Here is a 23,250-nt window from a genome sequence, read left to right on the forward strand (position 1 = left end):
ATACTCCTTACCCCATCTATACCCCTCATGCCTCCATACTCCTAACCCCATCTATCCCCCTCATGCCTCCATGCCCCATCTATACCCCTTACACCATCTATACCCCTCACCTCTCCATACCCCTTACCCCATCTATACCCCTCATACCTCCATGCCCCATCTATACTCCATACACCATCTATACCCCTCACCCCTCCATACTCCTTACCCCATCTATACCCCTTACACCATCTATACCCCTCACTCCTCCATACTCCTTACCCCATCTATACCCCTCATGCCTCCATACTCCTTACCCCAACTATACCCCTCATGCCTCCATGCACCATCTATACCCCTTACCCCATCTATACCCCTCACTCCTCCATACCCCTTACCCCACCTATACCCCTCATACCTCCATGCCCCATCTATACTCCATACACCATCTATACCCCTCACTCCTCCATACTCCTTACCCCATCTATACCCCTCATGCCTCCATACTCCTTACCCCAACTATACCCCTCATGCCTCCTTACCCCTTCACTTTACAGCCCCTGTAATCACCTCCTCCTCTCTACAGCCACCATTCAATACCCCATAGCCCCCTCTTGGCCCCAGAATTCCCTTCTATAACCAACGCCCTCCAGTCCCCCACCCCCGTTCTCTATTCACCCCTCACTCCTCTTAGCTCCCTTCCATGTCCCCTGTACCCTCTCTGCCCCCTCCCTGCCCCCTTCTCCCCCGCATGGCCCCCCTGCTCCTCCCCCACAGAGCCCCTAGGCCCCTCGCACCTCCACCCCCCTCCCCTCCCCAGGGTCACACCCCTCCAACCCCCCCACTCCGCCCCGCGTGCCCGGGCAGCGGCCCAATCCCGTTACTTCCCAGGCCCCACCCCGAGCCTCGATTGGAGGGGACAGATGAGTGGCAGTCCCGGGAGCCAGTGCGCTGCGGGATTGCGGAAAGGAGGGGCGGGACATCCTGCGGGCCGAGGGCCAGTCTCCTGCCTCCCCCCCACCCCCGTTTCCCTGGCGGTGCCAGCGGCCTAGGCCTGTGCTGCGGCCTGTCGCCCCTCCCCCCGCCCCCCGCCCCCGGAGCCCCGGCCCGGCCCGGCTCGGCTCGGCTCGGCCCGGCCCCGCCATGCCGCACAGCTTCAAGCCCGGAGACCTGGTCTTCGCCAAGATGAAGGGGTACCCGCACTGGCCGGCCCGGGTGAGACCCCCAGCCCTGAGGGGGACCCCCCGACCCCATCCCCGGGGGGCGCCCCGGCGGGACCCCCCTACCCCAGCCCCGCGGGGGACCCCCCGACCCCATCCCCGGGGGGCGCCCTGGCGGGACCCCCCCAACCCCAGCCCTGGGGGGCGCCCCGGGGGGGACCCCCCTAACCCCAGCCTCGGGGGGAACCCCCAAACCCAAACCCCAGCGGGCGCCCTGGGGAGGACCCCCCCGTAACCCCAGCCCCGGGGGGTGCCCCGGCGGGACCCCCCTAACCCCAGCCCCGGGGGGAGCCCTAAGTGCCTCTCATGAGGGCCCCCCCACCCCTAGGGAACCCCCTTCCCTCCCCAAGGAAGCTCAGCGCATCCCTTTATGGGGAGATTCTTGGGGGGGGACCCCTAGTCCAGCCTGTGGTCTGGGCCTACTCTACATTGGGAACTGGGGTGCAGGTGATGGAGTGCGGGGCGGGGATTGTGGGGAGCAGGGCGTGCAGAAGTAGAGCCACTGGGGCTCAGGGGTAACGGGGCAATGTGTCTGGGGTACAGAGGAGAAGAGACAGAGAGAGGGGTGATTATGGTGTGGTCCTTGAGGAGGTGGAGCGCCAGGAGGCAAGGTGATGGATTGTGGGGTGCAGGGGTGGGTACTGGGGAGATGAGGTGCAGAGGGTAATGGATCATGGGGTGCAGAGGTGTGTGTTAAGGGGAGGTGGGGGTATAAGGAAAGATGCAGGGGTGGGTGTTGGGGAAGATGGTTGCAGAAGAGTAAGGTGATAGATTGTGGGGTGCAGGGGGTTGTGAAGAGATGGGGTGAGGAAAGGGATATGGATTGGGGAAAATGGTATGGAGTGGGGATCAAGGATGACAGTCTCAGGGGTAGTCAGTTATTTTTTGTCAAGGACCAAATTTCTCGTTCAAGGTCCAGACTCCAGAGAATAAAAAAAACTCTACAACAATGATGATAATAAGTAAATAAAAAGATTTGGGAGTCTGTTCAAAAGCATCTGGTGGTCTGGATTTGGCCTGCAGTCTGCCTATTGACTGCCCCTGGTCTACAGCAGGAGCGGGGAGGTTCTTAGAAACACGGGATCCAGATGGGGGTGCTGGATCACTGGAGGTGGGGGTGGTCATGGGCAGATGGGAATTACTGATCTGTTATTGAGTGTCAGGTGATGGTATGCAGTGTGATGAGGTGGTAGGGTGACAGCATTGTGTGGCAACAATGCTTGGAAGGGGTATGGATGAGACACGCAGGGTGATGGTATCTGGTGGAGATGGAGTCAAGTGATGGTTCCTAGAGGGGATGGCGGTATATTGGGTGTTGATGATCAGGAGGGTCATCGTGTGTGGGGAACACCATGTGGATGAGAGTGCCTTGGGTAGTGGTCCTGAAAAGTAAAGATGATTGGAAGCTGAGGGCAGGGCAGGGCCACCACAGTGTGAGGGGGTGTAGTGGCAAGAGGCAACAGGTTGCAAATGCATGGGATTGGGATGTGGTGGATACCTGAGGAAAGTTGTGGATGTTGGAGCTGGGAAAACAATGCATGACCTACAGTGTACCACAGGATCTTCTAGTATATCTTTCCTATTTCACCTATGCACTGTTTGTACTTTGCTAGTGCTAGAATATGGGGCTCTGGTAGAACTTGGTCAGAATCAGAAGGATGCTCACATTGCTGGAGTCCCAGTCTGCTCTGCTCTGCTCTCTCCCTCCCCTGGGGGGCCCTTTCCTGTGAAGACTTCCCCGATGTGCGAGGTCACCCACTTGCATGTACCCTCCCTCTTCTGTAATCACAGATCCAGTAACATTCCTGGGCTCCTGCCTAGAAGCTGTGTCCCTGGCTATGTCATGTGCAAGTGACTGACTGGAGCCAGTGGGACATGCGGGAAGGCAGGGTTTCCTGTGCGTTAAGGGCCAATCGCCTCAGGCCTGGTTGCCTCCCAGCAGCCTGGGCTTTTCCTGTAGCCTGTCTCCAGCCAGGAAGGACCGTTTGGGGCCCCCTGCTGGAGCAATCTCCCTCCTTCTAAGTAGGGCTGGATGGGATTCTCCTGGGAGGCCTTCCATGTGCTCTTAGTGGTAGCCCAAGCCAGACACTCGTGTTCCCCCTCCATCTTCGTGTGCAGAGCCTATAACCTGTGCAGCATTCCCAGCCCTAAAGGGATTGAACCAAAGTTTAGGACCGAACTCTTGCAACACCACAGCTGGAGTTGGTTCCCTGCTGTTACTTGCCAACAGATCCTGCTTGGCCATAAAAATGACCTTAGAATTCAGTGTGCAGAAGGCTCCCTTCCTCCGCGTGTTATTGCAATGTGTGTGTGAAACACAAAGCTGAGGCTGGCTGTCAGGAAGCTGCCTGCTGAGGCTGCACCCTAATCCACCATCTCTGACCACCTCCTGCTTTGTGCTTTGTTTCAGATTGATGACATAGCAGACGGCGCTGTGAAACCCCCGCCCAACAAATACCCCATCTTCTTCTTTGGGACACACGAGACGTAAGCCCCACTGTCCACGTGATTTCCTTGCCATTGTCCACTTCCCGGCAGCTTGGGACTGACCTCTGCTTTGTTCTTCCCCTCAGAGCCTTCTTGGGACCTAAGGACCTGTTCCCTTACGACAAGTACAAGGACAAATACGGGAAGCCAAACAAGCGAAAAGGCTTCAATGAGGGATTGTGGGAAATCCAGAACAACCCCCATGCCAGTTACAGTGCTCCTCCGGTGAGTGTGAGAGCATAGCTCATGTGTAGTCAGCCGTGACTAGGGGCTCTGCGTACTTCTGTGCTTTGTGCCTTCAGATAGCCTTTTCTTCTTTTCCTGCTGCCTGGCATGCTGGCCTTGGAAAGCTTCCATGTCAAAAATCTCCCTTCTTGGGAGCAAAATAACTAACCCTCCTCACACCTGCTTTACGGATGCCTAATCCGAGGCACAGAGTTGAAGTGACTTGTCCAAAGCCACAGAGGAAATCTGTGTCAGAGCAAGAATTAGAACTGCAGAGTTCCTGGCTCCCAGTCGTGTGCTCAGGCTGTCAGATAATGTCAATCTCTTCATTGGCATCAGAGCACCTGAACCAGAGGCCACTGAAGTCACTAGCATGGTTCTCATTGACTTCTACGAGCTTTGGATCAGACTCAGAGAAAGCTGTTTACGGTCCAGTGTTTCAGCGTATGAAGGACACTATATATAATTATAATTGAATGATACAATTTATTACATAGTGATCTTCCTAAAGGTATCCAGAACTGCTTCATATATACTTGGTCTTAAGAGACAATGAAAGGCTTTAAGGTGAGATATAGAGGAGATGGCTTAGAGGAAGATAGTTTCAAACTGAAATGAGCAGCAACCGCCCACCCAAACTGTAGCAGAATTTGAGAGAGAGACCATAGATTGCAGTGAACAAGCACAAGAGATGACTGGATACACGGGCATAGATATAGAGTGAGATGATTCCGTGGAGAGTTTTGAGAGCAACTTAACATTGGCTACAGAGATGAGTGGGAAACCACTGAATGTAAGAGAAGCTGGGGTGACAAACTCCTGGTGTCTGGAGCTAGAGGCTGTTCTGGACCTTCCTGAAGTTCCCAGAACAGGGTTTTAAGAAGCCATTAAAGAGAGGCCTTCAGTAGTCAAGGCAGCAATTAAGGCAAAGGTAGGGATTTCAGCAGAGATGAGCTTGAGGAAAAGATGAACTTCAGCATTGTAAAGGCAGAAAGAAAAATTTGGAGTCAAGAGTGACTTGAAGGTTTTTGGTCTTGGGAGCAAAGTTAAGGAGAATACCAGGAGCATCAAGGACGTAGGGCAAAGACGGCTCCCAGAAGGAAGAATTCCGGTAGTAGGTAATTGGAAGTGGCAGTCATGACAGAAATGGGAGACTGAGTCAAGGAAAACGAAGAGCTTGGTCATCATCGTATATATATGATGTGCGCACTTGAATTGAGGCCTGAGACCCCTAGGTGGGGCCTTTTGAGGTGCTGCATAATAATAGGATGACAGGAAGTTGTGAAGTCTTCACTGCTGATGGTTAAAGGGGCAGTCAGAGAGGTGGGATTCAAACTAGGAGAGCAGAGGGCTGGTTAAATCCAACCCCTCATGGGAAACTTTCAAATGGGAAAGTATCTGCAGCCGTCCCGGGATAACGTATTTTGGGAAGAAGGATCTGTGATCAATGGCTTATCAGCCCCCCTAAGAGGAGTCACTCACTTATGAAGGGATTGAAAGCCAGAGTGGAACTGGTCGTGAATGTTACTTTCAAGGTGGTGAGATAAGGTCACCTTCTTCAGTACCCTGTGGAGAAAAGGAAAGCTGGAGTTTGGCTCACCAGTGAAGAGGAGTCAGGTGGGCTTTTCAGAGAGGCCGTATGATAGCAATACCTTCAGCACAGCATGGTGAAGGTGGGATCATGAGGGCAGAGTGCAGCACTCGTTGACTCCAGAGATGGAAGGGGATCCAGTGGGGAGTTGTCTTTATTCATCAGTGTTCTAGATGGGGACGGCATACAAAAGGGTTATGGAAGGGATTTCAGGGGGTTTGGCCAAGGGGAGCTTAGAGGGGTGTAGAACAGTGGTTCTTAACCAGGGGTACATGTACCCTTAGGAGTACTCAGAGGTCTTCCAGGGGGTCCATCAACTCATCTAGAGACTTGCCTACTTTTGCAACAGGCTGCATAAAAAGCACCAGCGAAGTCTGTACAAAGTAAATTTTCATAGATGATGATTTGTTTATATTTCTCTGTATACTACACACTGAAATGTAAGTACAATATTTGGATTCCTATTGATTTCGTTTCTAATTATACGGTAAGAGTGGGAAAGTCAGCCATTGTTCAGTAATAGTGGCAGTGACGCTTGTGTATCTTTGGGTCTGATTTTGTAAGCAAGTCGTTTTGAAGTGAGGTGAAATTTGGGGATACGCAAGACTAATCAGACTCCTGAAGTGGGGACAGTAATCTGAAAAGGTTGAGAGCCACTGCTGTAGAAGCAGCTTCATTAAAAGGTCAACACAACGCTGTCCCTTATCACGGATCTCGCCCTTAAGTGTGGGTTCTAGCTTGCTGTCAGCAGGGGAGTTATCACAGCACTCTGATGGCAGCCGTTCATGTGGCAATGTGAGGTTCAATCCTCCTCTCCATTGTGCTTAGCTCTCTTATTCCCTGTTTCTTTGCTGTGCTGACATGTATCATGAGACCTGCTATTCAGCAGTAACCCCTGACCTTTCCATTTCTTTGCCCCTTCAGCCAGCGAGCTCCTCAGACAGCGAAGTTCCTGAGAATGACCCGGTGGCAGGGAGTGATGGAGGCGAGGAGGAAGACGAATCGGCTGCCATGGCAGTTGCTACTGTCGCTGCAGCAGCCATGGAGAAGCTCGACAGCGATGAGGAGTCCGACAAGGGGAGCGACCATAGTGGGCTGAAACGAAAAGCGCTAGCTATGAAAGTAGGTTTGCCCCATTGTGATCTGTGGGGGGGAAATCACCTGGCTAGGAATAGAAGGATGATTATATTTATATAACGAGTTTGCACATGACTCACGAAGCACTTTAGAAATTGTATATAAGGCCGTCACATCACCCACTACTTAGCTGCTGTGATCCACCCCAGAGGCAGCTGCATTTATCTTGGGGCAGCCACACGGCACAGCAGGGTGTTTTTAGGAAGGATGTGAAAACAAGGTCTCATGTTGATACTCTAGAGGGAAATTAGAGATAATCCCAAGTTCAGAGGTAGCCAAGACACCAAGTCTAACCCACCGACTGATGTAACCGGCTCTGTTTACGCACACCCACACTGGTATCGATCAGAAGACGCTGTCACAGTGTGTAGACCGTGCATGGGATCAGGCATGAGTTCTGTGTACCTGTAGGTTGCATGCTGGCTGTTCTGAGTTTATTATAGAAAACAGGAGGGAGGGTGGTGGCTGAAGCCCTGCTCCATTAGATTTTGTTTGATCTCGTGGGCAGAGAGGGCAGCAGTTGTAGAACTGATAAATGAAATTGTTTTTAATTGTTCACTTTATCAGTATAACTTCTGTTCACTGTTTGCCATCCACTACACTTGTCTATATTGTAACTTCTGTTCACTGTTTGCCATATTGTAATTCAATCCCCATTTTAAAACGCTCACTCCATTTTGTAAAAGCTTCCTCCAACCTTCATTTTGCAAACCCTGCTGTACTCTTATTAGTTAGTTTAGATGTGTGAATGAGGTATGTATGGATGATGGAATCAACCTCCAGCCCCAGCCTGTCCTGATGAAATAAAGTTCAAACCCCACCGGCTGAAGATACAGACAAGAGCCCTAACAAAGTAAGAAGAGTCCACTCTAAAAAGAAAAGGTACAATAGAAGGAAGGTCACACCTGCAACTGATTGGTGATCAATCACCAAACGCAGAGGCAGCGTGACAAAGCAAGACCTATAGACTCTGGATTCAAACTAAAGCCTGCAAAAGGGATGGGTGAGATGGAAAACTTTTGAGGGTAACATTCTGCTGACAACATTGAAGGGCATCGGTGCATGCCCAACAGAGACCCAGCTCATCCTTGAGCCCGGCTTTCCTGGCCAGTTAGCCGTCACAAGCTACGAACCCAAGCTGCAAAATCAAGCCATGAACTCAAGCTATCTTCAGGACTGGTAACTATGCAGCAGCTGCAGAACATCTGGTGTGTGTGTGTTTATGTGTGTGTAAAGATTAAGATATTAGTTATTGGTCATAAATCAAATTATCAGAATACATGTGGCATCTTTGTCTTGCCCTCTGAGAAGATCCTGTGTAGTTTTGTCTGTGCAGCACAGTGAGGAATATACCAGCTTGCGGCAGCTATTATGTTGCTGTTTGTCTGATTTCAGATGCCAGTGGCTAAACGACCCCGGAAATCCTCCAGCGACCTCGACCAGGGCAGTGCGTCTCCCTCGGAAGAGGAGAACTCAGAAAGTTCTTCTGAGTCAGAGAAAAATAGTGACCAGGTGATTAAGTGGTTTACAGATTCCCCCGTGCTGCAGTGGTTTGGATGGGGTGGGCAGGTTCTGCTTAGCTAACCGGATCCTGGCGAGAATATAGGACGAGGCACACTCTGCTTATGCCCTCTCTCTTGCACCGTGTAGGACCCCAGTTGTCAGCTAAATGGGCCACATGAAGCCTGGGGAATAGAATTTGGAATAGTCTGGTATATACATGTACACATACTCTCTACCACTTGAGCTCAAGCAGCGTCTCCATAAATTGTTGTTAGTAGTAGAGCGCATATGCTCTGTTGCCCTTTCAGTCACTAGAGATGTAATCCCAGCCCTCCGAGCCTGTCTCATTGCTGCTCCGGGGGGGCTGTGGCGCGCCACGTTACAGCACGCATACCATTTGCCTAGTGCCGTTATATGCCTGGCTTCCCCTTTCACAGGGCATTGACGAGAAGACATGCCCCTTTGCTCTGACAGTATCACCCAGTGCAGTGGCTCCTGCCTGGTGGCGCTGCTCCCCCCTCCCCCCCGCAGTTTCTCTTTGCTTCCCCTGCTGGCTTAGTGCAGTCGCCAATTCCTTCCATGAGCGCTGAGTCCAGCCCAGGGCTTGGGCATCTCTGGGTGGTGACAGCAGGCAGCACAGGTTGGCAAGGTGTGTGGAAGGCCACCCTAGTCTTCAAGGCCTGCCTTCATGCCACTTGGCGCTGACTGGCTAGGCACCCGTGTGCCAGTCTTTCTCCCGCTGTTCTCCAGCTTTGTGAAAAGTCATGTCTTTCTGGGTCTCTGCTCTTTCTAAGGTGCCCAATGCGTCTTTGCCGGGACATCCTTGTCCCAGTTAAGACTGGACAGCTGGTTTGTTCTTGGGTTGACAAGCCCCTGTGTTTTGGGGCAGCACCTGTGGTCTGCGGAGCTCAAAGTCCAGGGCTGTTGGATAATGAGGAGGGGAAAGAGTTGGAGGGGCTGACCTGGGGCCATTCCTTACCCCCCTGATGCCACCCAAGTGTATATCCAGAAGGTGCCCTGGCTTCTCACTGTCTGGGGATGGGGTTTACTGCTGAGAGTGGTGGGGTGAAGCTTCTGCAGCCAAAATGAGGCCTTTCCTAATTCAAATATGTCCATCCCTTCCCAGGACTTTACTCCAGAGAAGAAGCCAGTGACCAGAGCTCCCAGGAGGGTGTCTGCAGGTAGAAGGAAGAAAAAGGTAAAGGGCCCTTGAAGCGAGCAGCCCTGCCCCGTTGCTAGTCCATTTTCCCTGCGGGTTAGCCCTGTGGCACTGAGAGCTTGTCTTTGCCAGTCGGCGTCCAGCACAGATTGTGGCTAGCCAGTCAGACAGACCCCGTGTCCCTGGCTGGAGGTGGAAAGGCATTCCAAACACACACAGTAGCTGAGAGGAACGGAAGAGACTAAATTTCTGATTCCATGTTGCCCACAGGAATGAATGAAGAGGGAGAGGAGGCAGGAGGATTAGGAGGGGTGAGCGGGAATAACAGGCTTCCTGCACATGGATTTGACCAGTGGGGTGAGCAGCAAGAAGGGATAGTCATTGATTTTAGTGGTGTCTTCTGGCCTTGTGGTCATCTGGTCTGACCTCCTGCATAACAAAGGCCTCGGACTAAACCGACTATTGCACCACGTGATGTGTGCTGATAACAGAACTGTGTGTATGAGGATTTGCCAGGGCATCCCCCCAGCTTCCCTTGGACACTGATCCTTTACCTAAGGGAGTTGGAGGTATATTTCCCCTTTCGTCCCACTTATGGTTCCCGTGGGAAGGCAGTTCAGCTCCCCTCCTCTCTGACCTGCGCACGGATCCCCCTCAATGTTTTCTCCTTTGCTCACAGAAGGTGGATTCGGGGTCCGACTCGGACTCCAAGGTGGATTCGGAGGAGGAAAACGAGACAGTGGACATGACTAAGTCGGACTCTGATTCGGACTCCGACTCGGACGTGTCTGTGAAGAAGGTTCCACGGGGCAGGAAGCCAGGTAGGGCTGAAGGGGAGCTATCCAGGCTGCTTCCAGCTCTTCCCAGGCAGTTCTGGAAGGGAGCTGGGCTGGGTGGGCTCAGCAACCCACTTTTCTGTGGGAGCCTTCATTAATCTCACCCCAAGAGATGGACTGAAACCCAGGCCCACCTGGACTGGGTTACCCTTCCTTCGCACACGCTGCGTCTGGCTGACGGAGGGGGTGGGAAGGAGACTGTGTCCTGCCGTGCTGAACCCCTGATCCCTTGTGTCTTGTAGCTGAGAAGCCGCCCCCAAAGCCTCGCGGCAGGAAACCAAAGCCTGAGAGAGCTCCGACCAGCTCCAGCAGCGACAGGTAAGCGCTGAGGCCATGGCGAGGGGCACCAGGGACTGGCTGGGATGCCTGCTCTGGTATTCAGACACTTTAATCTCCTTTGGCCCAGAAGCAGAGGAGTGCGGCCCGGGACTTGGGTCACTGACCCCAGGCTCTGTGTGGGTTCGGCTTCTCCCAGGAGCTAGCCAGGGCATCTCACTGGTGTCCGGTCTCAGTTGTCAGCTAGGGTGGGGGATCTTTCGTGTTGGCGCAGGGAAGTCCGGACTCGATGAGCAGAGTTTGGCCAGTGAGTACAATTCTTGACTCTGCCACAGACTTCCTAGTCGCCTGGTCTCTCTCTCTGGCTCAGTTTCCCCATCTGTGAAAACAGGGATAAAATTACAAACCTCAGTCCCGGGAGTGTTCCGAGGTCAAATGCATGAATAAATGGGAGGTGCTTGGGCACCACGGAGAGGGAGAGCTCTCACCTGGGCTCTTTAGTCAGGGACTGTCAGGTATAAAACATTTGTCCAGCACCCTGCATGTTGGGGCCTCGAGGCACTGCCACGGTATAAATGTTTAATAATAATGGGGCCCATGTCAGTGCCTGGCTAGCTAGCAAGGAGGGCTGGTAGCTTTGGTTGCCACCAGAGGCGATGCCCCGTGTGAGTTGCATGACAGTCGCTGCCAGACAGTCTCCGCTCTGTGCAGCCCTTCTGGCTATGGGCTAGTCTGTACTAGAAAAGATTTCCTGAGGTAACTCTAGGAGCATCACTACACTGGCAAAGCCTCTTAGTGCAGACTCCGCGGATACCGTGAAGGAGAGCTTTTGCTGGTGTAGCTAGTATGGGTTCCCCAAGCAAAATAAGCTATCCTGGCAGAAGTGGAAATCCCACCCCTAACCGACATTGCAAACCAGCCAACGCTTCCAGTGTAGACCTGGCCTGTCGACAAGAGGGAAGTGAAGGGGCTGGAACTGACAAGACGCCAGACAGGCTTAGTTATCCAGAAGGGCCCTGTGTGGAGCGTAGGGAGGAGAACGCAGGGTCCAGAGGGATTTGACCCATACATACCAATTGCAGCCCAAACCGAGGCTGGAAGTTCACAATTCTGTGAGACAGGAATCCCACCCCTGCAGCTGGCGCTAATTGGGCTTCCCTTGGCAACCAGTGCAGAGGGACTGGGGATTGCATAGGACCTGGAGACTGAACTCTTAATGCAGAGATCCCTCCAGATCAGGGCTGAGGCACTGGCAGGGCCCTGAGCGGAAAGCATGCACCGCTGGGGGTAACTGGAAGCATTCAGTCTCCAGGGCTGTCAGGCAGACCTCTCTGGCCAGCTCTCCTTTCATTCAGAAAAAGGGCACGTCTCGGGGGCAGGAGAGGGCAGTGAGAGATGGTAACTGTGTGCAGCTGCTTGATGGCCTCAGACCTCTTCAGGGCAAGGGCATGTCCAGTGGCCTGTGCCCCATGGTCCACTGAAAATCTGACACTGCAAAAAGTTGATGTACCGGGGAGCAAGGCTGGTGCTTCTCTCCAGTGTACGGGAGGCACAGAGCTCCACAGCATCTACAAGACTCGGTGGAAGCAGGGCTCAGAGTGGGGGTGGAGGGTGCACGGGCCCCATCTCCGCAGTGGGTTTCCTGTTCCCCATGATCCATTTCCCTCTGTCCCCGACAGTGACAGCGACAGCGACGTAGATCGCATCAGCGAATGGAAGAGGCGTGACGAGGAGCGCCGCCGGGAGCTGGAGGAGAAGAGGAAGAGGGAGCAGGAGGAAGAGATCCGCCGGCTACGGGAGCAGGAGAAAGAGGAGAAGGAAAAGAAGAAGGAGAAGGCGGAGAAGGGGGAGGAGGCGCACTCAGATAGTGACAGCAGCATGGATGACGAGGTGGCCAAGAAAGGCAGGAAGATCCGAGGCAAGGACCAGTTGTCATCGGACTCTGACTTGGAGCTGGAGAAAGAGGTGAGTACGTGGGACCGGGGGGATCCGGGCGTCCAGGCAAGTGATCACATGAGGAGTGAGTTTGGGGGCATCGCTGAACCCCTCCTGTGATTGGCGTAAATCTTTGTTGGTCTCAGAGAAGCTGAGGAGGCGGAGTGCCCCTCTCACCCCTGAGATGGTTCTCTCCCGGATCGAGGGGCATTGGGAAGGTTTGGGGTCAAGGAAGCTCACCCTGCTGCTGTCTGTTTGAAGTCACTCCTGCACTGCTCATGAAACTCTCAGGCCAGACCCAGGAGGAACCTGTCCTGCTGAATGTCCCAGGACTCCGCCGGGACGAGGTGCCTCAGGTAGGGTGGAGGGGTAACACATGCACTGCTGGCCACAGTCAAGGGACAGCACTCCAGTCTCCAGGGTCATCAAGCTGCTACCAGAGGAGGTCACTGCTGTCTTAAGGGGAGAGGCCTCTCTCCAGAACATTGCCTGGTGCTTTAACTGAAGTCATAGATGCAAGAGCATCCACCCTTGGCTGGCATGAAATGCCATGGCAGAGCCACTGGCAGCTCAGGGCAGCTTTCCTGCCCTCGCGAGCCAAGCAGGCAGAATTCTTGCAGAAATTCCAGTTGAGTGCCAGTGCAGCTGCTGCTACAAAGCCCTGCTCCATTTCCTGCCATGCCTAGGTCCCACGCTGGCTATACTCGGGAACTGCTCTGGTCAGTCCAAATACAGCAAAGGACTCACACTTAGAGAGTTTTCCAATCCAAATGCCAGAGGTGCCTCCGCTGGTGCCTCACCCAGGTTAGCTGAGGGCTGTCACGGCAGCCCCAGTCAGCGTGGCTCGCTTGGGTGAGCAGCTTAGCCAGGGAATGAGCTGCCAGGGTCACAAGAGGTGGGCGGGACGGAGCCACCTTGAATTAGTTTGGTTAACGAACTCCTCCACAGAGGCTTGCAGGGGAGATGTTGAACCAGGCTCCAGCTGTTTGCTGTCAGGGAGGATCCCATGGCACCCTTTGTGGGGGAAGCTGTTAGGTCAGCCCTGGATCCTGGCTCCCTTCTAACGAGGGCACATCCATTCTGCCTCATTAAACTTTGTTGGGCGTTTCAACTGGGTGCTGGATACTTCTTCACTTCCTGTCTTAGCCTGTTGTGTGGCATTGCTGGAAGCTGCGTAACAGCTTTCACGTTCCACCCCAGAGCTGGCTGCATTTCGTTGGTTGAAGTGATCTCTGCACATCAGTTTGTGGAGGGCTTCAGGCATTTGGATTGGAAAACTCTCTAAGTGTGAGTCCTTTGCTGTATTTGGACCGACCAGAGCAGTTCCCGAGTATAGCCAGCGTGGGACCTAGGCATGGCAGGAAATGGAGCAGGGCTTTGTAGCAGCAGCTGCACTGGCACTCAACTGGAATTTCTGCAAGAATTCTGCCTGCTTGGCTCGCGAGGGCAGGAAAGCTGCCCTGAGCTGCCAGTGGCTCTGCCATGGCATTTCATGCCAGCCAAGGGTGGATGCTCTTGCATCTATGACTTCAGTTAAAGCACCAGGCAATGTTCTGGAGAGAGGCCTCTCCCCTTAAGACAGCAGTGAACTCCTCTGGTAGCAGCTAGATGACCCTGGAGACTGGAGTGCTGTCCCTTGACTGTGGCTAGCAGTGCATGTGTTACCCCTCCACCCTACCAGAGTGCCTCGTCTCCAACCTTGGAGTAAAAGGGGGTCACAGCCTGCACAACCCATTCAGTCCTTGGTCTCTGCACTTAGGCTAGTTAATTGTTGAGGTGTGGGGATGATGTGACGTGGACCTTTGGTTTCTGGAAGGGGACAGAGATCTGTCAAACTCATTTCGCACAAGACCGCCACTGTATGGGTCACTAAACTGCTGCCCCAGCCTAGATGTGAACGGCCAAGCTTGAGGTGGAAATCTCGATAACCCATCTGCCTAAGCCAATTTTCTGAGCTGTCCAGGGGGATAAGAGAGTCTGAAATGAGCAAATCTCCTTTCTCCACTCCATCTCCACTGCCAGAGAGAGAAGCCGTAAAATCTGTGTTGTCTCATGGCCAGAGCTGGGGACTGCGTGGTTCCCAGCTCTGCCACTGACTCACTGAGTAGCCTTGGGGAAAGTCACAGCACCTATCCATGCCTCAGTTTCCCCAGATGGAAAATGAGTATCTCAGGGGAGCTGTGGGGTCTAATATCAGCAAAGAGCTGTGAGATCCTCTGGTAAAAGGCTCCACAGTATATGTGTGCAAAGGGATACCATGCCAATGGAGCCTGCATAAGTACTATGATTGAAAGCAGACCTCTGGGTACCAGAGCAGCACAGGGCCGTATTTGTAGCAGGGGGACAGGGTTACAGTTGGTCAGAGCCCAGTTCTAGGAGGTGCTGCAGAAGGCTCTTTGGGGCAGAAACTTTCATATAATTGTGCTAGGCGCTGCACACCCAGTGGGCCCCAGCTCTTGGCATCCCCACGACACAGACCACGCGTCGGAGGGGCTGGAATAGGACACCACCATCCTCTCCCCTCCTGCGGTGAGGAGGGGCCTGCCGCAGCCCTCAGCATCTGCATTGTTCTCTTGTTGAAGGTAAAGAAGCCGCTGAAGAAGCAGCCCTCAGAGTTGTCAAGGAAACCGAATCTAAAGGAGAAAAGGGGCCGGTCGGAGGAGAAACCTCGCAACAAGTCAGCATCTTTCTGCTGGGCCTTCGATTCCTCCTTGTGCTTGATCCTTACCCCTGGATGTGCCGGGGGGGGTGGAGATTCTCGTGCCTCCTGGCTGACAACTCCCCCCGGTGGGTGGGGGGAAGGTTCCCCTCCTGGAGCCCATGGCAGAGCTGTGCTAAGCACCTGCGACTCTGGGCACAAGCAGCTTTCCAGGGAGGTGGCAAGGTGGTTCTCCCCTCCCGGGTTTCTAACGGCATTAAGAAGGGAAGGGAGGTGGTGCTGGAGCAAATCTTTAAGGCACGTCTGATCTGTCTCTAACGTTGTGCCTTTAACCAAGCCTGCCTCAGCTGGATGGTCCAAGCAGCCTGCAGGGCCGGTACCATGTAGGGGAGTGACAGGGTCACAGGCCTCTCTGAGCAAGGGAACATCTCTTGAGGCCTGCTGTCATTACTGGGACTCCACTCCCAGGGAGAGGGGGCTGCAAGGAGTCAAGAACTGCTGATAGAGCCCTTAGTAGCTTGTTCCCTGGGAGGGGGGGCTGTAATTTCCAGGCCTGAAATAGGAATCAGTCAGGTCCAGCATGGGAATGGGAGTCAAGACCCTGGGTTCTACCCTGCCTCTGCCACTTACCTGCCATGTGACTTGGGCAAATCAGTTTGGGACACATCAGAAGTGGCCTGTAAGTTTTCAATCCTTGGAGCCCGATTCTCCAGAGGTTTGGAGTACCCCCAGCTTCCACTGATTTCCACGGCGCTAAGGGCGCTCAGCCCCTCAGCAAATGAAGCCCGAGATGTCACCAGCTGGGCTTCAAACACCGGGATGTGTCTGAGAGTGTGGGCCTTAGTCCCTCCTGTGCCTCAGGATTCCTGACTCTCGCCCGCCTTGGTGAAGTGCTTTGAGATCCAAGGTTGACAGCACTGGGGAAGTGCTCAGCAGCAGCGTTATCTCTGCCCAGAGAGCTGGTGCAGCCCCTTCCCCCTATTTAATGCACCCGGAGTAGGCCAAGCCCTCCAGCAGGTGGTGCCAGGGCCATGTGTGCTGCCATGTAAACCAGGTGGGTAAAACTCTGCCAGGAAGACTGGGCGTCCCCCTGCCCTCCCCAGTGAGAATTGCAAGACCATCGTCCTCCCCTGTAAGCCAGGGCAGTGGGTATGACTCCTAACCGGAGTATTTCTAACTTGCAGAGGTGCAAATGAGCAGCTTCTTACTCTTGTTTCCCTAACCCGCTGCAGACCCTTAAGAGTGGAGCGAGGCCGGAGAAAGTCTGACGTGATCCCAGAGAGGAGGATGGAGAAGAAGAAGGGTGAGAGAGCAGGTTACTTCTGGGGAGGGGAGAGGGACTTTCCTGCTCAGTTATCCTGGCCTGGGGCATGGGTTGCAGAGAGAGTCTCCCCAAAAGAGGTCCAGTGTATTGCTCTGATTTGGCTTTTCAGTACAGAGCTGTTGGGGCGGGGTGTGGCCAGGCTGGCTGTAGGAGGTTTCTTTGGAGTTCAAGCCACATGCCCAGCTCAGGATAACCAAGCGACAATGACTCTGATGTTAGCCCATTCCCAACCCTTCCTGCTTCTGGGGAGACTCTGCATATTGCCTATTCTCAGGAGGCCAGGGGTCATATCGAGTCAGAGCTGAAGGCCCCAGATGCCCAGTGGGCTTTCAAGTGCCCAGTGTCCTGCTGGAGTCCAGCAGGCTAAAGACAAGTTAAAACCAACCAAGAGGGGGCTAATGCCTTGGCCTCTTTATTTTACCTGATCTTAGAGCCCACAATTGAAGAGAAGCTTCAGAAACTTCACAGCGAGATCAAGTTTGCCCTGAAAGTTGATAATCCGGTGAGTACTGGCAAGTTAGGAGGGGGCTGGGGAGGGGATCGTCTGAGAGTGGTCCCTCCTGCTTGGGTGTCTCCGGACTATCAGTGACTGGGGTCTGTTCCTCCCTGCTCTGTGTCACTGACGCCTGTGCAAAGTGAGTGTCAAACTTCTCCTGATTAGAACCCTTGTAGGTCCACTGCACCACACACAACGTCAGGCCGAACGGGACCAGACCCTGTTGTCTTTGGGCATCTGTCAGCTTTTAGTAGTCAGTGGATTGCTGAATGATCTCGTAGGCTTGAGGCCTCCAGGGTCTGCCTCCGCTCTTAGCAGTGTGGAGTACTCTCTGGCTTTCATGCTGTTCAGGGGTGCTCCGCCTTAAATATTGACATCTGTAGGGGGTTCCCTGGTCCTCCTCTTCCTCCTTATAACCTCCATCCGAGCCAGCTCCAAGATCTGTTAGCACGTTCTTCATGCTGCATATTAACCGTAGTGTCCTATTATTGTCTGAGATCTCTGCTGCCTGGGGATGGACTCACTGATCAGATTGGTCTCTTCCATGTCGAACTCCTACAGTCCTATGTGATACATTTGATTCCGCACTGTTTTAAAGGAGCAATACTCAGCTTTGCCACTAGATGGTGCCAAAGGTGATTTTTATTTCTCCCTGGGCTCTCCTTCCCTATCTGTGAGAATTTCCCCTGCTTAGCTCCCAGCGTCCCAGCTGCTGCACAGCTGTGCTCTCTGCTGATAGGCAGCTTCGCTACAGGGCCTACCTGATGTGGATCCATGCAGTAGTGGCACAGCTGAAGGTGGGGATGGCTTGCCTAGCGGGCGTCAGCTCCTGGTGAGGGTAGGTTGCTTCGTTCAGGAGGAAGATCAGGGTCTCGGGAGAGGGACAAAGATGAGTCAGTGTGGCAAGTGCCATAGACTTTGGATCTAAGCCTAAGAGGTTCTCCAGCCTCTTTATCAGTGTCTCTGCCCCCCAGCCTCCCCAAGGAGAGGGAGAGATCCTGGGGTTTCCATGCTGCATGAAGCCTGAGAGGGGATGGAATAATCCACTAAGAAGCTTCACTGAGCACTCCTTGAGTCCGTCACCTCCTCTGCCTGGTGGAGATAAATCTCTGATCTCTCTCTACCTGCAGGATATCAAGAGGTGCCTGAATGCTCTGGAAGAGCTGGGAACCCTGCAGGTCACCTCTCACATCCTCCAGAAACACACTGATGTGGTGGCTACGCTGAAAAAGGTACGATGGAGGTGGGATAAGGGAGGTGTGTGTGGGGATGAGAGTGCCTTTCTCTGGGACGAGGCCAGTCTGTTGCCAGCCCTGCCTCACTGTGTGTATGTGACAGATCCGTCGCTACAAAGCTAACAAGGACGTGATGGAGAAGGCTGCCGAGGTTTACACCCGCCTGAAGTCACGCGTCCTGGGGCCGAAGATCGAGGTGAACCAGAAAGCCAACAAAACTGGGATGGAGAAAGACAAGGAAGATGCAGAGAAGGGCCAGGAGAAGCTGTCGGGAGGGGAGGCCCAGAACGAGAAAGAAGAGGAGGAGACCAATGCTGGTAACTATAATTCATGCTGCTGGGAGGGTCCCAACCTGCCTGGGCACACAGCAAACTTGCGGTGCCCTGTGGTGAGGGCGGGGGCTCTTCTTTTATGATGACGCTCTGAGACTGAAAGCAAAAGATGCTCCAGTGACTCAGCCCGCCTGTCCCCGGAGAGACTGGACCCTGGTTTTATCACTTGTGAAGCGGGGTCACTGTCTCCCCATGTCTTACAGGGAATTTCCTATTGCAGCGGTTCTCCTTGCGGGGCACAGAGGGCGACAGGATCCTCCCTCGTGGGCTCGTTGGGGTGGGAGCTGGGCAGGCTCATGGAGGGTCGCTCTCTGACAAAGCTCGGCACAGCATGGAAATGCTGGAGACGCCTGTCCTAGCAGCTGTAGCGATGCAGATATTTGCAGCAGACTGCCTGAAGAAGGGGGCATGTTAATTCTTTGCCTCCAGTGCCCTTCTGCTGCAGGTTACACCCCAGACACCCGTGATGTCACCATTCGGTTCGGGGCTGTGGGGGTAAGAACACCCAAATGGCCAGGAGAGCGGGAGCAGCGTCTACCTCCAAGATCTGCATGTAAACCTCACGGAAGTGGCCTTCTGGTTAATTACAGCCTGACTGGCAGAGCCCAGTGTCCCCCGACTCATGCTTAATGCATAAATTAAATGCGAGATTCACACCAGTGGGGAGCAAATGGGAGTAGCTTCGCCTTTAGGTGGCCTGGCCACTTTAAATCTTCCCCAGATGGATAGCGACCAACACCTGTTGGTGCCTATAGAGACCCCATCCGAGACCAGGGACCCATGGGGCTGCTCACTGTATAGGCACAAAGCAAGCAATTCCCTGCTCTGAAGAGCTGACAAGCCAAGCATCGTCTGGTGGCTGTGGGTGCCCCTTTGGGGCGGCCCTTGGCCATGTTCCAGAATCCACCTCCATAACGGGCAGTGAGCTCAGCAGAGGGTAAGGACTGAGCAGGCCCCAGAGCCCGACCGATCTCTTCCCCTCTTAGCGGTGAGGTATCCGGAGCGTTGGTGGGATGGCGCTGAGCGGGGATCTTTTCCCTGCTGCTGCTGTGCTGTGGACCACTGGAGAATTTTTGTCTCCAGGGCTGTGGAGCTGCCATCTTGGCTTGATCCCGAGAGAGAGAGGGAGACAGGAGGCAGGATGGCCTAACAATTAGATTAGCAGCCTGCAGCTCAATTCCTTGCTCTGCCTCAGACTTCCCCTGTGACCTTGGGCAAGTCATTTAGCCCCTTCTCCCTCCGTACAATGGGATAATAGCTCTTCCCCGCCTCACAACTCCCTAAATACATTCAAAACTGCAAGGCAGTCAGCTCCTCCCATGACGGGACCAGGTAAGTACCAAAGAGAGTGGGGAAAAAGAAAGCAACAGCTGCCATTGCTTCCAACTGGGAGCCAAGCATGCGAATGTGTGCGCCCATCTCCTCGTGTCCTCTCCTCCCCTGCTTTGTTCCCACTGTAGATCTGTCAGCCCCCGTAAACGGTGAATCCATGTCCCAGAAAGGGGAGAGCGTGGAGGATAAGGAGCGAGACAAAGGCCAGGGATCTGGCGACGGAGAGCGAGAGGCATCCCCAGAAGACACACATGAGTGAGCATCCGCTTCTGGCTTAGGGAGACTGGGTGGTAGGGGTTCATCTCGTACCTGCTGAAGGGTAGGAGGCCGCAGCTTCACAGTGTCCACAGGGCCAAGGAGGCTGTGGGACACGGTGATGGGTTGCTGACTGCGACTGGGTATGGAGCTCTTCCAGAGCAGAAGCCTTTTACGAAGAGTGTCAAGGCCAAAGTCTCTGGGTTTTCTAGCACCGAAGGAGTCCTGAGAAATCCGCTAGGCCAGCTAGTCTATTTCTAGGCTTCTGCAGGGTTGTTCCCCCTCTGTGTATGATCAGGTGTTTCTACAGCCCCTCAGCCCCAAGCAATGGGGCTTCCCCCAGCAACTGAGTGTAAACCCTGCCAACCCGCGTGGCATGACTTCCTCCAGCCGTCGTTGTGGGCAGGTGCATGTTAGCAGAGAGGCACCTGCCTGGGGGCGATTGCTCTCTTCTCAGGTCCGTGGGCTTGGGGGCTCCATGCCTGGGGCTAGGAAAGTTAGGGTGATGGGGAGGAGGGGCAGTGTACTCACTGGGATGTCCTATAACTGTACTGTTGAGAGGGGGGTGTTGCTCGGCTACCGTGTGGATGGGTGTGGAATGGGGAGCAGGGAGAGTGGATGGCTAGAGGCGTGCGGCTGGGCAGGGAAGGGATACATAGAGGGGTATGAATGAGGAGGGAAGGAGGATACAGTAACCCCAAGCACCTACCTCCCTGCTTCGCTCCCCGCGAGCAACAGTCGCTTCCTAGCTTGGAACTCAGGCTACTCGGTGACTTTCCTCTGCTCTCCCTGGCAGCGCGCAAGACTATCCCGAGATCAAAAGGCCCAGTACCGACAGAGAGAGGGTCCATCTGGAGTCAGAATCCATGGACGAGGAGGAGGAGGAGGACAGCTGAGGCCATGGCTCCTGCACAGAGGAGAAACACTCGCAGGGTCTCTGCACTGAAGGCAGTGAAGGAGACCGGCTCTGCCTTGCCCCCATGTTTCAGAGTTACTTCACTAAGTCGCACTGTAGCTGATGCCTAGGTCTTGTTCCCCCGCCCCTCCTGCTCCTGTGAAAGGAAAGAACTTCTGGGGAGGCTGTGCCGTATGTTTGTATTTGTCTCCTTGGTTTTTTGTTGGGTTCCCCCCCCCCACCTAAATTCTTGTGATCTAAACCAACATGAACTGAATATAAAGGGTTTTTTAATGAAAAAAAATATCATTTATTCGTCTATTTTCTTGAGCCCTTGATGATGGCTGTAACCCTAGGGTAAGGAGGGACGTCCTTTGTGTTTCCTTTGGAAGTGCGGTTAGACTCGGGAATGTGGCTGTAAAAATAATGCCCAAGGGCTCCCACGTTTCGTCGCCCTGCAGCACCAGATCCAGCCTGGCCCGTCTTACAAGCCGGAGATGATGGGGTGGTACTGCCTGCCCCAGCAGGGATATGACAATCACCTGGATTCTTTCTGTCCTCCCCAGACCTGGAGATTCTGCTGTTGGGTTGCAGCTATTCTGCATGGCCCAGTTGACTCCAGCGCGTGGTCCCAAAGCTGTGCTGGTTCTTCAGGGCCAAAACTCGGTGTGGGTGAAAAGCCAGCAGAGCTCTGGCTTGGAAACATGGTATGCCAACACTGAGTACAGATCCTACCGTGGTGTAACCGCACTTTGCAGGGCATGTTTATCAGGACCTTCTAATTAGAAATCTCCAGCCCATTCGCCTTCCCAGTTCCCTACTGCTCTGAAGCCCCAGAATCATGTGGGGACGTCCTCTCCCGCAGCACCCAGGACACTTAAAGCCAGAGGCTGTATCACTCCAGCGAACTGAAGGCTGGGAATGGAGCACTGCATTGTCATGCTTCTTTGAGGGGTTCCCGTAGTATGGGGGGCTGCCACTGGCTGCTTTTATTTAAAATCCACTTGAAAAAGAGAGTTGCTTACGAATAACAACAGCATGAGGGCTTCATCTCAGGCAGCAGGAGTAGGAAACATCTTTAGGTTTTGATGTGTTTCGGAAGGATCTTAAGCTTTTGTATATGTAAAATAAAGACTCGTCCATCTGAAAAGGAAGATGAGTGTTCTGACTGTCTCCTTTGCACTGCAGGCAGATGAGTTGCAGAACAAGGCAGCACTTAACAGGCCACTAGGGTAGCTTGTTCCAAATCAGCCCCCCCAGCCTCCAGAAGCTGCAGCTTAACTCTGGTTTTATATTCCTCGCTGGTCCTATGCACTGTAAACTTTTAGAAACAGAATCTAAATAAACCAACGTGACTCTTTTTACCCACTAAATTTAAACACCAGCTGCAGCCAGCATCGGGGTCTTATTTACAGACCACTGTTTGCAGAGTGCGTCCTTCACAAACCCAGTGTGTAGGGAGCACGGCTTGATGGTTTTATTATGGGTGTCCCTACAGGCTCCAGCAAAGAGCCAGGGCCCCATCATGCTGGGTGCTGCACAGACTAAGGCTTTGTCTACACTGGCACTTCGTTGGCAAAACTTTGGTTATTTGGAGGTGTTAAGAAAAAAAACACACACACACACCCCAACCGACAAAAGTTTTACCAGTGAAAAGCACTGGTGTGAACAGCCGCTGCTGCTCGTGGGGGGTGAAAGTTTTTTGTCAGCAGGAGAGCTCTCTGCTGCTGACAAACAGCAGCTACACTGCGTGGCTTTTCGCTTTATAGTGTAGCCATAGTCTTAGAGACAGTGCTGTCCGCTCTGAAGAGCTTGCGGTCTAGAAACAGACAAGACGAATGGCAGGAAAGCATAATCTCCCCTTTACAAGGGGGAGAGGCCCGGAGAAGTTAAGTGATGTGGTCAAGGGCACAGAAAATCTGTGGTCAAGCCAGGAATCGAACCTAGCCCACCTGAGTCTTGGGCTGGTCCCTCACCCACACCACCGCTTTGTATTATAGGGCTTGAGATTGCTAATCAGAGGGGATGCCTACTTCTAACACTTACTGCCCTTGTCTTTCCTTAGGGCCCATGGCAACCAGGCTGGTCCCAGCATGGTAATATCAGGGTGGAGCAAAGCTAAAGGATGTGCTGGCCTGATGCACATCACGTTGGTGTGACGCCATTGCAGTTAGCGTAGCGCTCGTGAACGTGCTAACCTGGCCCACCGTGTCAGCGCTGCACGTATTCCCCAGGAGCGTGTCTGTGCACCATGCGGTTTACCATGGTTGGAGTCCTGCTTTGCCAATTCTCTCCCCTTTGGCTTTATAGGTGGGGGAGCTGATGAGTTACTGTGTAAGGGCTGGTGGCATTTGGCAGAGCACTAGACCGTGTT

General features: G+C 53.6%; 1 protein-coding gene across 1 annotated transcript; it reads left to right on the forward strand.

The window, feature by feature from the left end:
- Positions 1 to 1,009: 1,009 nt before the first annotated feature.
- Positions 1,010 to 22,030, forward strand: HDGFL2 (HDGF like 2). Its single transcript, XM_050934189.1, has 16 exons — positions 1,010 to 1,194; positions 3,610 to 3,686; positions 3,773 to 3,911; positions 6,427 to 6,624; positions 8,035 to 8,151; positions 9,269 to 9,340; positions 9,981 to 10,122; positions 10,380 to 10,455; positions 12,093 to 12,378; positions 14,931 to 15,025; positions 16,240 to 16,310; positions 16,763 to 16,833; positions 17,958 to 18,059; positions 18,166 to 18,379; positions 19,855 to 19,981; positions 20,778 to 22,030. Exons 1-16 carry the CDS (start codon positions 1,123 to 1,125, stop codon positions 20,875 to 20,877), a joined length of 1,959 nt encoding a protein of 652 aa, XP_050790146.1. The 5' UTR covers positions 1,010 to 1,122; the 3' UTR covers positions 20,878 to 22,030.
- Positions 22,031 to 23,250: the final 1,220 nt, after the last annotated feature.

The sequence above is a fragment of the Gopherus flavomarginatus genome, chromosome 24 (genome assembly GCF_025201925.1).
Source record: "Gopherus flavomarginatus isolate rGopFla2 chromosome 24, rGopFla2.mat.asm, whole genome shotgun sequence".
NCBI classification, from domain to species: Eukaryota; Metazoa; Chordata; order Testudines; family Testudinidae; genus Gopherus; species Gopherus flavomarginatus.

Excerpts from the sequence above, each read along its gene's own strand:
- HDGFL2 (XM_050934189.1), top strand. The coding sequence starts at position 1,123 with ATGCCGCACAGCTTCAAGCCCGGAGACCTGGTCTTCGCCAAGATGAAG. Across the intron at positions 10,456-12,092 it reads ACCAGCTCCAGCAGCGACAG|TGACAGCGACAGCGACGTAG; the intron begins GTAAGCGCTGAG and ends TGTCCCCGACAG. Across the intron at positions 18,380-19,854 it reads AGAGGAGGAGACCAATGCTG|ATCTGTCAGCCCCCGTAAAC; the intron begins GTAACTATAATT and ends TTCCCACTGTAG.